The following is a 13503-nucleotide window of genomic DNA, read 5'->3' on the forward strand; positions in this document are numbered from 1 at the left end:
GACAGAGGGCCTTCTCGGTAGTGGCGCCCACCCTGTGGAACACCCTCCCTTCAGATGTCAAGGAAATAAGCAGCTATCCTATCTTTAAAAGACAAATGAAGGCAGCCCTGTTTAGGGAAGTTTTTAATATTTAATCCTGTACTGTTTTTAACACTTGATTGGAAGCCGCCCAGAGTGGCTGAGGGAACTCAGCCAGATGGGTGGGGTATAAATACTAAATTATTATTAATTATTTTTATTATTACTTCCTAAGGAAAAGCAGGACATTCTGGGATCAAATGAGAAACCGGGATGGTTTCTCTAAATCAGGGGCGTCCCTGGGAAATAGGGACACTTGGAGGGTCTGTAAGTAGTTTGTCGGCATTGATGTTAACAGTGGTTTGAGGTGGGTGTTAAGAAAGGAGGGGAGATTTTCTCCTGGGAAGGGGTAGTACATTTGGGGCAGGAGTGCACATTCCCAAGGCAGGCCTCCAGGTTTGCTAACTGCCATTTGCAGGCAGCCATTGTTCTGTCCTGGCTCATTTCTAATTGGTATTCTCTCCCCCTCACTCTTTTTAGCTCTTTACAAATAAACAGCAGCAAAAAAGACTTGTGTTAAAACCCTTTTGCTGATTTTGCTTGCCCCCAGCCCCTTTTCTTTCTACGTACATTTCCCTCTCCAACCCCCCGTTACCAAACAGCTTTCATAATTTTTTTAAAAAATGTTACATTTGAAAGTAGAATTAAATTCAAAGTAAGAATAGGTGTGAAAATATGCCCAGTTTGCACAAACCAGATAGCAAGAGTTGTTGCTGTTTTTTTTTTTTTAAGGTTAAGCATGGAATACGCATTGCTCAGCCCTGCACTGAGAAAATAAAATGGCTGCAATCTAGCATATGGTTATGCATACTTAAATCCCATTTATTTAACTAACCTAGTGCTGGATTGTGGCCAGTGCCTTTCACTGTTGCTTAGGACTCAGCTTATGGAAATAAATGAGAAAAGGGGGGAATCATTGAGTCATCTGACAGCAGCTGTTTTGAACAGAAAGGGAGCCTTGTCAGAAAAACTCCTCAAAGCAAATTTCTTTCTTGGTCCCAGTCTTTTTTTCATAATGGATATGAGCCCAGAAAAGCCCTTTTACAAAGTTACATGGAGTAGCAATGCCAGAATTTCCTGTAGGTTTTAATTCCCACCCTTCCCTTCCCTTCTCCAAAAGATACCAGGGACATTCCCCCCCCTTCTTTTTTGTTGCAGCACAGGCTGTGAAAGTGCGAAGCTGTTCCTAAATTTGGACTATTAGCTGCTTAATGCTGCTTAATCTTCATGTCAGCAAATGCATGGCTACTTTGAGAAAGCTTTTATCTGTGCACACCTGAAGGATGACTAAAAAGAAAAGCAAACTAAGGAAAAGAAGAGTAACTAGAAATTGTGTTGCCTGTCCAGTGTTGCACCTTTGTACATCTCCTTCTGTCACCCTGCCCTCTCCTCCTAAACATCATCATCATCAATCTTTATTACGGTCCAGAGACCCAACAAATTATTACAAAGCAATACACAATTCATACAGCCTACCTCCAGGTTAAACAAGCATTTTGTTCAGAATATAGGGATTATTTGTTCTTGCAACTACCGATAAAAACTTTGCCACTGCTAATGTTCTAGCATTTGTCCGGTTTTCCAATAGGAACCTGACATAGTGAGCCTCTGATTTTCCTGGGAAAGGTACCAGCAAGGGTAGTATCAGTTCAGCCCTGGCTTGCTCATATTTTGCACAGTGCAACAAAATATGTTTTATGGAATCAATGTCTTGAGCACATGAGCAAAGTTTGTCCTGGTAGGGAACCCCCTCCTAAACTACTTTCCTAGCCCCTTAGCGAGGGGAAGGGAACAATGCTATTGATCCTTTGCCTTTGCTGCTTCCCCACTGGAATTTCATAGGGGAAGACCCCACAGAAATGTGACTTTCATCAGAAGGCTTTAATGTCTTTGTCGTATCAGGAACCTTACACCAGACCTCTCTGTCTTCTCACACCATTTACTTGATCACAATCCCTGGAGTGAATTGATGAGTAGCGTCTCAACATGATGCTAAAGTAAAAGGTTGCTTGGCAATGGATGGACACCTCAGACTTATCTGCTCACGTGTTGTAGCCATGGATATAGCAGGAGCGTTAAAGAAAATATAGCACTAAAAGGATAGCTCAGTTGGTAGGACATGAGACTCTTAACCTCAGGGTCGTGGGTTTGAACCCCATGTTGGGCAAAAAGATTCTTGCATTCCAACTCTATGATTCTAATTGATAATCTAAATGTTGGGTTACATGTGGGGGAAGCATCCATGCTTTGATGGCTAAGGATTCATGATTGCTATGTGCAGGGCTTTTTTTCAGTGGGAACTCACCGGACCTCACTTCCGGCACAGAAAAGCCCTTTTACAAAGTGACATGGAGTACAAATGCCAGAATTTCCTGTAGATTTTAATTCCCACCCTTCTCTTCCCCAGAAGATACCAGGGACATTTACCCTCCCCCCTTCTTTTTTTATTCTAGCACAGGCTGTGAAAGTGTGAAGCTGTTCATAAGTTTGGACTATTAGCTCAGGTGGGCGTCGTTGCCATTATAAGAGAACAAGGTGAATCGCAGTACCTCTTTTTCTAGGAAAAAATAGCAGTGGTTTTGTGTAAGAGATGTGGGAATGACTGGTCAGGAGTGAATGTTGACACCCAGAAGTGAGCAACAGTCAGCCTCACAGCTGTATGGATCAGGGATGGGGAATCTGTGGCACTCCAGATGTTGTAGGACTCCCAACACCCATCATCCCTTAACCAGCAGCTATGCTGACTGGGGCTGCTGGGAGCTACTGTCTGACAATATCTGGTGGGTCGCAGATTCCCCATATCTGGTATAGATGCATCACTGAGCAGGACTTGGAGAGGTAATTTCGATCTTGCTGAACCAGAGTGAAAGAACGGTCTTATTCCTTAATCATGTTTTCACGCACCTTCTGGACATTTGGTTTCCTATTGCTGGTCATTCTGTGTAGTCTGTGTGAGAGGGTGTGTGCATGCATATGCAATCCCATTTCCACAAGAAGGAAACAAAATCTTACTTCTAGATAATCTGTACTTTTAAGATCCAACCAAGAGAAATCTGTGCGTGAGAGAGAAAGAGGGGGAGAGATCCTTGTCCACACATCCAGAGTTTGGCCGGCCATTTCCATAACAGCAGTTCCCACTGCAGAAAAGCCAAGTCCTTTTTTTCTCCTAGCTTACGAAAGCCGCTTGTCTCTTTGATAACCGGAGCTTTTGCATTGAGAACAGCCCAAGGTTCTCATCTACACTTTCAAGTTCCCTTCCTTGGTTCCATCTGTTGCTTTGCAAATTCGACTGGCTCAGATATTGGGAGAGAATTCCAATATGGGAGAACCATGTTTAGATTATAAGGGCTTTTGGTTAACTGCTGTTTTTCTGGAAGCGTTTGGGTAAAGAGAAAGAGCTGACCAGGGCAAGTGATAAACACACAGCTGAAGGCAAAACAACTCAGGCTGCTTTGCCCTGATCATTTTGGCACTCCTGCCTCCTGAAGGGTCACAGGAAGAGCCTAATGAAGAAAAACATCTGATGGGAGCTGCTAACAGTATTATGAAATGCACAGCTTGAAATGCCCCAAGTTCTTCCTTTGTTCTTATGCTAGCCGTGATTAAGTGAGCTTCATTGTTTTGCTGCATCTCTGGATAGTCTTAAGGGCTGCTGCGTATGTTACATTTGGCCTGGAGAGGTCAGCCACAAACATGGTTTTGTGACTGTCAGGGTATAGCCTGTGGATTCTTGAAGGTGCGTACTAAAAACCCATGGCAGTTGTTGCCAGGAACATCCAGGAGGAGGATGGCTATTCTCCACATGCCTGCAGCAAACCATGTACCAGGGATCACTTGTGCAAGGCATGTTGGACTTGGCTACTCCATACTCCATCATGACCACCTGCCGGTGGAAAGAGCCACTGATGCCCTAATTCTGTTGTCAGCTCCCTGGTGCAGCTGGCTAGAAGGAGGTACTGCAGTGGGATGATCAGGCTGAACCTTAATAGCTCAACAGCTGGTCACAAAACAGAAGGGACAACTTCAGTGGGGCTTCATCTTCTCCTGTTAAACCTGCCGTATCTCCTTAAGCTGTGCAGATTGTTTCTTCATAGAATCAAAGGGATCCCGAGGGTCCAACCCCCTGCAATGTAGGAATCTCAAGTAGATCACCACCCCTCATGGGAGCCTGTTCCACAGTTGAACAGCTCTTACTGTTAGAAAGTTCTTCCAGATGTTTAACCAGGCAGAGAGCCTTCTCGGTAGTGGCGCCCGCCCTGTGGAACGCCCTCCCATCAGATGTCAAAGCGATAAACGTCTACCTGACATTCAGAAGACATCTGAAGGCAGCCCTGTTCAGGGAAGTTTTTAATATGTGACATTTTAGTGTATCTTTCATCTTTGTTGGAAACCGCCCAGAGTGGCTGGGGAAATCCAGCCAGATGGGCGGGGTACAAATAATAAATTATTATTATTATAGTCGGAATCTCCTTTCTTTTTAACTTGATTTCATTGGTTTGAGTCCTACCATCCGGAGCAGGAGAAAACAGTCTTGCTCCATCCCTGAAGATATTTGAAGGTGACTATCATATCTCCTCCTAGTCTCCTCTTTTCCAAGCTAAACTTCAACCATTCCTCATAAGGCTTGGCTTCTAGACCCTTGATTATCTTCGTTGCCCTCCTCTGCACACATTCCAGCTTGACAACATCCTTCTTAAATTGTGGTGCCCAGAACTGGACACAGTACTCCAGGTGTGGTCCGACCAAGGCAGAATAGAGTAGCACTATTACTTTCCTTTATTTATACTTGTGTTGAAGTACAGCAGATATTGAATTGCTGCTAGATTTACTACCCTCCTTGCCTTCCTGTCTGCCTTGTCTTGCTTCACTCCACAGACCAGCCTTGCTCAACCTAGTGCCCTCCAGATGTTTTGGGCTTCCGCTCCCATCAGTTCCCACTGGCATGGCTAATGGTTAGGGGCTGGGAGTTGAAAATCCAAAGTATCTATAGGGATACAGGCTGGGGAAGACTCTCTAACTTGAGTTACAGACCATCTGTTAGGTTACAGCCAGGTCCTTGTGCCTTCAGTCCCTGGTGTATCTCACTAGAGAGCCTCTTATGATAGGGCTGCCATAAGCCCAGGATTTCCTGGACATGCCCGGGAATTGCTCAGAAAAATGGCATCCGGGTGGATTTTTGCTGAACAAGCAAAATGTCTGGTGAAACCCGGACGTATGGCAAGTAGGGTGATTAAAAAAAATAATCAAAGAAAAGCCCCCAAATGAATTTTTTTTGGAGGGGAGATGCCCCCCCCCCCAAAAAAACTCAACAACTTTGTCCGGATTTTCATTTTTTGGAATATGGCTAGACTGGTGACTGGGAGCGGCCGCCGAGACCATATAACACTGATATTGAAAGACCTACACTGACTCCCAGTACGTTTCCGAGCACAATTCAAAGTGTTGGTGCTGTCTTTTAAAGCCCTAAATGGCCTCAGTCCAGTATATCTGAAGGAGTGTCTCCACCCCCATCGTTCTGCCCGGACACTGAGGTTCAGCTCCGAGGGCCTTCTGGCAGTTCCCTCGCTGCGAGAAGCCAAGTTACAGGGAACCAGGCAGAGGGCCTTTTCAGTAGTGGCGCCCACCATGTGGAATGATCTCCCACCAGATGTCAAAGAGAAAAACAACTACCAGACTTTTAGAAGACAACTGAAGGCAGCCCTGTTTAGGGAAGCTTTTAATGTTTAATAGGTTATTGTATTTTAATATTCTGTTGGAAGCCGCCCAGAGTGTCTGGGGAAACCCAGCCAGATGGGCGGGGTATAAATAATAAATTATTATTATTATTATGGCAACCCTATCTTACGATGCATATGACGTATCATAGAATCATAGAACTGTAGAGTTGGAAGAGGGGCACAGAGTCCTCTAGCCCAGCCCCACAACGCAGGAATGTTGTGTGCAACATGAGGTTCAAACCCACGGCCTCGAGATTAAGATGCTCTCCCGTACTTCTTGCATGTAGAAAACTAGAAAGTCAAGAGATGCTGGAGCAGAACCTAAGGGCAGGCATTTATTTTTTTATTTTTAGATTGGGAAATGCAGTTCTCTTCTTCTCCTCCACCCCCTGAAATCTGAAGTGGTACAGTCCCAGCAGCTTTACTTATTCCAAATGTTTGTGGATCAGCTCTTAGCAGGGAACATTTGACCCTTCTTGCCCACTCCTTCCGCTGCCCCACAAGGACAGTAGTATGTGAGCACTTTCTGTCGGGGGCTATAGAAGGAGAAATGCCACCTGGTTTAAATTCCCTCCCCTTACTTTCTATGCAATGAGATCCAAAAGCATCCCTTTAGCTGGAGCCTTGACTCTTGGCACACCTGTGAAAACTATTTATTCATTGTAATGTTTTGATAGTGGGATTCAAATCTAAATACGACTGTGGGGTGTAGCTCACCCCACCTTGTTGGTCACACTTGTGTGTGTGCTTTCTGGTCCATCCATCCTGCCAGCAAGTTAGCATCAGATTGAATTGGTAATTTGTTCCGGTTGGCCTCAAATGCTCTCTCTCTCTCTCTCTCTCTCTCTCTTTTTTGTCCATAGTTTTTATCTGATCACAAATTAAGCACTTAATTTTTCATGAATGCCATTACACAATCTCTCGAACAGTCACCCCCCCCCCATAATGTTTTAATGCTTGTTTTAGACATATGAACTGGCTTAAAGAGTAGATTTTGACATGGTTTTGACGGAACTCTTTTAGTTGAGGCTTCTCAGGAGAAGATCACAATACCTTGGAAAGTTTCCCTTGAAAAGACGAAAACAAAAATAAGGGGTGAAAGCTGGATGCGGTCCTCTTTGTTCCTCAGGAAAAGGCTTGTGTAAGCAAATCTTCGGTACAAAAAATATTTTTGAAAACTCAATAATTCATAAATCACATAAGGAACATAGGAAAATTATAATTCTTGCCCTGTAGAATCTGCTGTCAATTTTAGAAAGTTGTTGTTTGCCATGCATGTGGGCACTACTAAAGTCATCACAACCCAATTTTGCCGGATGGTTCCTGAGATCAAGGAGTAAGTTCTGTCTATGTCTGAATACAGCTAGATGCCATGGAATTTGAAGAACTGTACTGGTTTTAACCCTGGTTGCAAAACTACAGTGATTTTTTGGGGCTCTTTGCGGCCTAGGACCCATGTACCTATGGGACCGCCTCTCCTGGTATGCCCCACGGAGGACCTTAAGGTCCACAAATGACAACATTTTGAAGGTCCCAAGTTGCAAGGTGGTTAGATTGGTCTCAACTAGGGCCAGGGCCTTTTCAGTACTAGCCCCGACTTGGTAGAACGCTCTGTCACAAGAGACTAGGGCCCTGCAGGATTTGATATCTTTCCACAGGGCCTGCAAGACAGAGCTGTTCTGCCTGGCCTTTGGTTTGGACTCAGTCTGACCCTTATGTTTATCTCCTCTTATGGTTTTGATCTATGGGCTACTTTTAAAATGAGGCTGCATTTTAAATGGCATTTTAACCTGTATTTTAAATTGGTGGGGTTTTTCCCTATTATGTTTTTACTGTAATTTTAAATTTTACTGGTGTTAGCCACCCTGAGCCTGGCTCTGGCCGTGGAGGGCAGGGTATAAATATATATATTTTTTAAAAATACATTTTTTTAAAAAAATATTATTATTATTATTATTATTATTATTATTATTATTACAGTGGTACCTCGGGTTAAGTACTTAATTCGTTCCGGAGGTCTGTACTTAACCTGAAACTGTTCTTAAGCTGAAGCACCACTTTAGCTAATGGGGCCTCCTGCTGCTGCTGCTGCTGCGCCACCGCTACATGATTTCTGTTCTTATCCTGAAGCAAACTTCTTAACCTGAAGCAATATTTCTGGGTTAGCGGAGTCTGTAACCTGAAGCGTATGCAACCTGAGGTATCACTGTACTGTAATTGTTAATTATCTTCATATTGCTACAAGAATTATGGAAGTATCTTTCGTTTGTCAGTTTTGCTGTTATTTCAAAAGTAGTAAGAAAATTGTTATTGAACAAGAAGTTGTTTGTGTGTTGACTTTTTCCCATAGGCTTTGTTTTATATAACGCTGACACACACAAAAGCTGCAAAACCCTGAGTGGAAAATGTTGAAAGTGTGGCTATCCCACAGCAACACAATTTTGTTTTGTTGGCGTTGGCAGAGGTGGAGAGTGCCTAAACTATTAAGAGATTATGGGTCGCATTCTTTGGCTTGTAAGAAGTAGATGTTTAATTTTAAAAGAGGAAAGGAATCTGTTGCTCTTCCCTTTCGGAGGTCGTGAACCTGAGCAGGAATGAACCCATTTGCTTTTTCTGGGCAGCTGTAGCTACTTCGCTGCTTGCCATTTGGGAATAACGATTTGGTAGGCGTGTGGTGGCTACTGGCAGGCCTCTCTGGTTTGCTCTTGAGGAGACCATCTTCAGTGGGTATAATGGATACGTGTAAAGGTTGGCTGTCAAATGAAAGATAATGTTGCTTAATTTGATGGGGAGGGGGGGAAGCACAAGGCGAGAAGGAAGAAATATAGTTGCGTTAATAACAGCCCTGTGTTTTAAAAGAAGCTTTTTAAAACTTGCCGGCTGGCGATACAGTTCATGTTTAAGCATTTTATGTGGTGTTCGTTGTCATCTTGAAATGTCTACTTTTCAACACTTGTCAACTTTTCCCTTTTCTTGCGAGGAATCCTATTCGGAATAAGGGAATTTCCCTTTAAAAAAGGGAAACATTGACAGCTATGGTGAGGAGAGCTTCCTGTTGTGGGTGGTGGTTTCGTGTGGTTACTTCATCCGTTATTGTTATGTACTGAAGTTCTCACCCTGGGCCAGCAGGGGGATACTGTAGATAGTTCAGGTCTACATATGCAAATAAGGGATTGAAAGTGACGTTCGGTGATTGGATAGTTACAGAAAGTTGTTACAGTTACATTGTACTGGAGCTCTATATAAGCAGGTTGGCTGAAGCCTTCAGTTCAGTTTTGTTCTGGCCTGTGAATAAACAAGAGCTGTTTGGAGAATCGCTGTGTCGTCTGATATGTTCACCCACAACTTAACAGTTATGCTCTATGATTTTGGTCCCCTTTATACTGTTACAGGTTTGGGATACCAGTGTTTGGGAGTCCAAAAGTGCCCACAATTAGAAGGAGTTAGTGGATGTTAGAAATTACCTGGATGCTAGAAATTACTGAGTGCTGAGAGTCCTCCCCTGGAATGCTATTTATTTAGCATGGCAAATGTGTTGATAGCCCATCAAAGGAAGATGCTTGGGTCTGGGAAACGGAGGTTGCCAAGGTAACGGGGGCGTGATGGTATCCATTTAAAAAACAGAGGTCTGGAGAAGGGGGGCAAGCTTCAGAAGAGGAGGGGTTGCGTTTGGCAAGGCATTCTGGGAAGAATGTAGGAGGAAGTCGGAGAACTCCATGTGGTGATGGCTGGAGGAGGCTGCACCGAGAGACCAGGGGTCATCATGACTGGCCCAGTGTTGCTGAAGCTATGAGAGGAGCAACGAGGGATTCTCTTAGGCCATAATGTTCTGCACCCCCTGCATTAAAGGCTTCCAGCTGTAAAGATGTGTACAATAAACCATATTTCTTAAAGACACTAGATTCTGCTGTGCCTTGCTTTCCCAGTGGAAACACAACCCTGGGTGAGTGCCTGAAACTCCCTGGAATCTTGCTACCACTTGGCAGAGATTGAGGCTGGTGCACAACCTCTGTAACACCACGTTCCTGTATCAGTGTGAGGGGTAGTTAACCTCTCGCACCACAGTGGTAATGTCTGCAAGATCTCCTCATAGGTGGAAGGAAAGAATGGGAGCCATCCCTATCCATTTGTTCTCCATTTGAGAACACCAACTGCTCAAGTGTGTATGGTGGGTATTTGACCAAAAATGGAAAGAAGAAGAAGTCTCAACGAAAGAAGAATGGATACAAAAACTTGTGGAATATACAGAAATGGCAAAACTTACCGGGGGGGAAATAAGAAATCAAGATTTCAAACTTTTTATAAAAAAATGGAAATGGTTTATTGAATATTTACAAACAAATTGTAAACAGATAAGAACATTGGCAGGAATATTGTAATAACCTGCAGTTTTATAAGAGTATATCTTTCAAGTAGATGAATAAATAATTTGTTCATTTGTTAATAAGTTAATAAAGTTAATTTGGAATATGCAGGAAAGATTAAAAAATAAATTTAAGGAGCCACAGAAAGGGAAGGGAAGTTGAGTTTTGAAAAGTTAAAATAATTGTAAAACTATTGAAATGTATATAACTGAAAATTGTGTGTGTGTGTGTATATATATATATGTGTGTGTGTATGTGTGTGTGTGTGTGTGTGTGTGTGTGTGTGTGTGTATACACACACACACACAGTGGTACCTCAGGTTACTTACGCTTCAGTTACATATGCTTCAGGTTACAGACTCTGCTAACCCAAAAATAGTACCTCTGGTTAAGAATTTTGCTTCAGGATGAGAACAGAAATCGTGCTCCGGCGGCACGGCGGCAGCAGGAGGCCCCATTAGCTAAAGTGGTCTTCAGGTTAAGAACAGTTTCAGGTTAAGAACGGACCTCCAAAATGATTTACCGTATTTTTCGCTCTATAACACGCACCCGACCATAACACGCACGTAGTTTTTAGAGGAGGAAAATCCGTAGGCATGCCACCCGTAGGCATTCCCTCCATAACACGCACAGACATTTCCCCTTACTTTCTAGGAGGAAAAAAGTGAGTGTTATGGTGCAAAAAATACGGTAAGTACTTAACCCGAGGTACCACTGTGTGTGTATGTGTATGTGTGTATATATATATATATGGAGTGTATAATGGGACCCACCTATTGGTTGAGTGTTTCCAAATGTTACCACATGTTTCATTGCTCCGCCATGTAAAAAGAAAAAGCACTGTGTACCTAGCCTAGCTGGCCTGATGCTCTTTTGAGAGATACAATTTCAATAAATCATGATAAAATAAATAACAAATAATGCTGTAAACACCCTTGTATCTAACTTTTATTCCCCTTTTAGGTTGGTTCTGATCAGCAAAATATCTAAACCTGACCATTCTACTCAAAATATCAACAAGGAAGCATTCCCCTCCCTGCACAAATACACACAGAAAGCTAATTTCATCCATAAAGGTCTTTAGAAAATTCTTGCAGATAGTAAGAAGGAAGCCTGGGGAAAGTGGAGAAATTATACATCAACGGGAGACTCTTTCTGCAACCCTTCAGATTGACTGTGGTTTAGGGGCAACACGTTGGATTTCAACAGGAAGCCTAGGGTTTTTTTGAATCCCACCTCAGGTATAAATGAATCTTGTTGTGGGTGTCTTTGGGTGTCACTTATCTCACAGAGTGGCTGTGAAACTAAAACAGGATGGCTCATGTGTGAGTTGCACCGGGAGATGGGCGGAACGAAATGTAATAAACATTTCCCCCTCTCCAATTGACATTAGTGTAGCTGTCATCCCCCTTGCAGAATGCCGCAGGGTTCAGAGGTATGGGAGGAAAGGTGGAAAATAGTCAAAAGTTCATCAGTATACACTTCCTTCTGTGGAAGAAGGACTTATTTCTTTTAGCCCTTGCCTTCACTTTCCGGCTTCTGGACTATGGGCTGAATTCAGAGAACATGGAAGTCTGTAAAAGTTCAGTCTAGGATTTTTGCAACGAGGCTGGCAGTGACTGCAAGCTGTGAGTGTGCTGATGCTGGCATGCCAAATGCCATTGCGATTAGTGAACTGATCACTGCACACTGAAATAATAAAGAGTGCAACTCTTGCGAAACTGTAGAAGTACAAAACAAACAATGAGGTTGAAAAGGAACAGACAAGCTCCAAAGGAGGGACAGTTTTCCTCAGTAAGTCCCTGGTTATGCAAAAGAAATCCCAGGGGTAGTTGAGACTTAAAATAAGAGTTAACAATTGTCTTCCCTCTGGAGTTTTTTGTTTTGTTTTTGTTTTACATTAAATAGATGGAGGGCCAGCTGAAAATAAATATCACAATATGAGTGAATTATTCTGTTGTCAAATCTGATTTGTATTTTGCACTAGCCATCGGTGGAGATAAAACAGAAGTGGCTTCAGAATGCACGTTTGCAAATAAGTTACATTTTGCCACAATACAGACATGAATAATCAACCAAACCTATAAAGTATCTACCTGTGCTATAATTTTACAAGCAGCAAAAGCAAAAAATATGCCATTTATTTTGTCATAGTGTCGTGGTGACACTCATTATTGCCACTATGTTGAGTGAGTATCGCACTTGTAGTTGGATTCTGGAGAGAAAAGATAGGCCAGCCCTTAATGAAATCCACTCTTGTGTTAGCCAACTTAAGTACCCTATACCCTCAAAAATTAATAGTTAAGGGGACTAGCCCCTGCTCTGGCCTACCTGTAACTCAAGCACGCTTATTGCGCCATCTCTTCCAAGATCTCACTGAGCTAGATATATTTCAGATCACCACACAAAGGATGTCACCTGTTATGTTTTTGTACAGTTGATGCATCGCAGGGTTCAAGTAAAAAACAAAGTAGATCCTGCAGGCCTGAAATCTGCCCAACCCTCTCTGCAAAGGGGCGAGTGGGTCCTTTGCTTGTTCATAGGTAAAAATTGTGACCTCCTGTTCCTCGCTTGCAAACTTCATAGATCTCTGGGTATATGTCTTGTGGTTTTTATATAAGCTAGTCACAAAAATGTCACAGTTTTTTTCTACAAAGAATGAGGACCAGTGAAACCCCTACAGCTATGGATAGATATGATGCATTTGAGTTTATATTTCAAAACTTTACTTTATTACATAACAAAGCTACATGTTGGGTCCAGATTTGGAAGACTAAGTAAACTAGGAATCATGCAGGTGATCTAGGTTAGGAAGGGGAAGGAGATAATCTTCTGCTATTACAAGACAACATCAATTTTGCTTGCTTCATTTCAGGACAATATTGCCTTGTTCTTAAGAGGCTGTAAGGAATTGGGGCTTAAAGAATCTCAACTTTTTGACCCGGTAGACCTGCAGGACAACTCAAGCAAAGCAACAGTCAGGTAAGTAACACAACACCTACATTTCTGGAATTACATGCCTGCATTATATCTGTAGGGACGCGGGTGGCGCTGTGGGTAAAACCTCAGCGTCTAGGACTTGCCAATCGTATGGTCGGCGGTTCGAATCCCCGCGGCGGGGTGAGCTCCCGTCTTTCGGTCCCAGCTCCTGCCCACCTAGCAGTTCGAAAGCACCCCTAAGTGCAAGTTGATAAATAGGTACCGCTTTATAGCGGGAAGGTAAACGGTGTTTCCATGCACTGCGCTGGTGCTGGCGTGCCAGAGCAGCTTCGTCACGCTGGCCACATGACCCGGAAGTGTCTCTGGACAGCGCTGGCCCCCGGCCTCTTAAGTGAGATGGGCGC

The 13503-nt window shown here is 43.2% G+C and overlaps 1 protein-coding gene across 47 annotated transcripts in view; it reads left to right on the forward strand.

The window, feature by feature from the left end:
• The window catches only part of LIMCH1 (LIM and calponin homology domains 1), a 222385-nt gene that overhangs the window by 109368 nt on the left and 99514 nt on the right, over window positions 1-13503 (forward strand). For all 47 annotated transcript variants that reach the window (XM_083459670.1, XM_083459681.1, XM_083459715.1 and 44 more), the window contains one exon: window positions 13035-13141. In XM_083459670.1, the coding sequence (XP_083315796.1) occupies window positions 13035-13141 (107 nt within the window). The remainder of the gene's footprint in view (window positions 1-13034; window positions 13142-13503) is intronic.

Source organism: Podarcis liolepis (assembly GCF_965112155.1).
Source record: "Podarcis liolepis genome assembly, chromosome: 9".
Classification (NCBI taxonomy): Eukaryota; Metazoa; Chordata; class Lepidosauria; order Squamata; family Lacertidae; genus Podarcis; species Podarcis liolepis.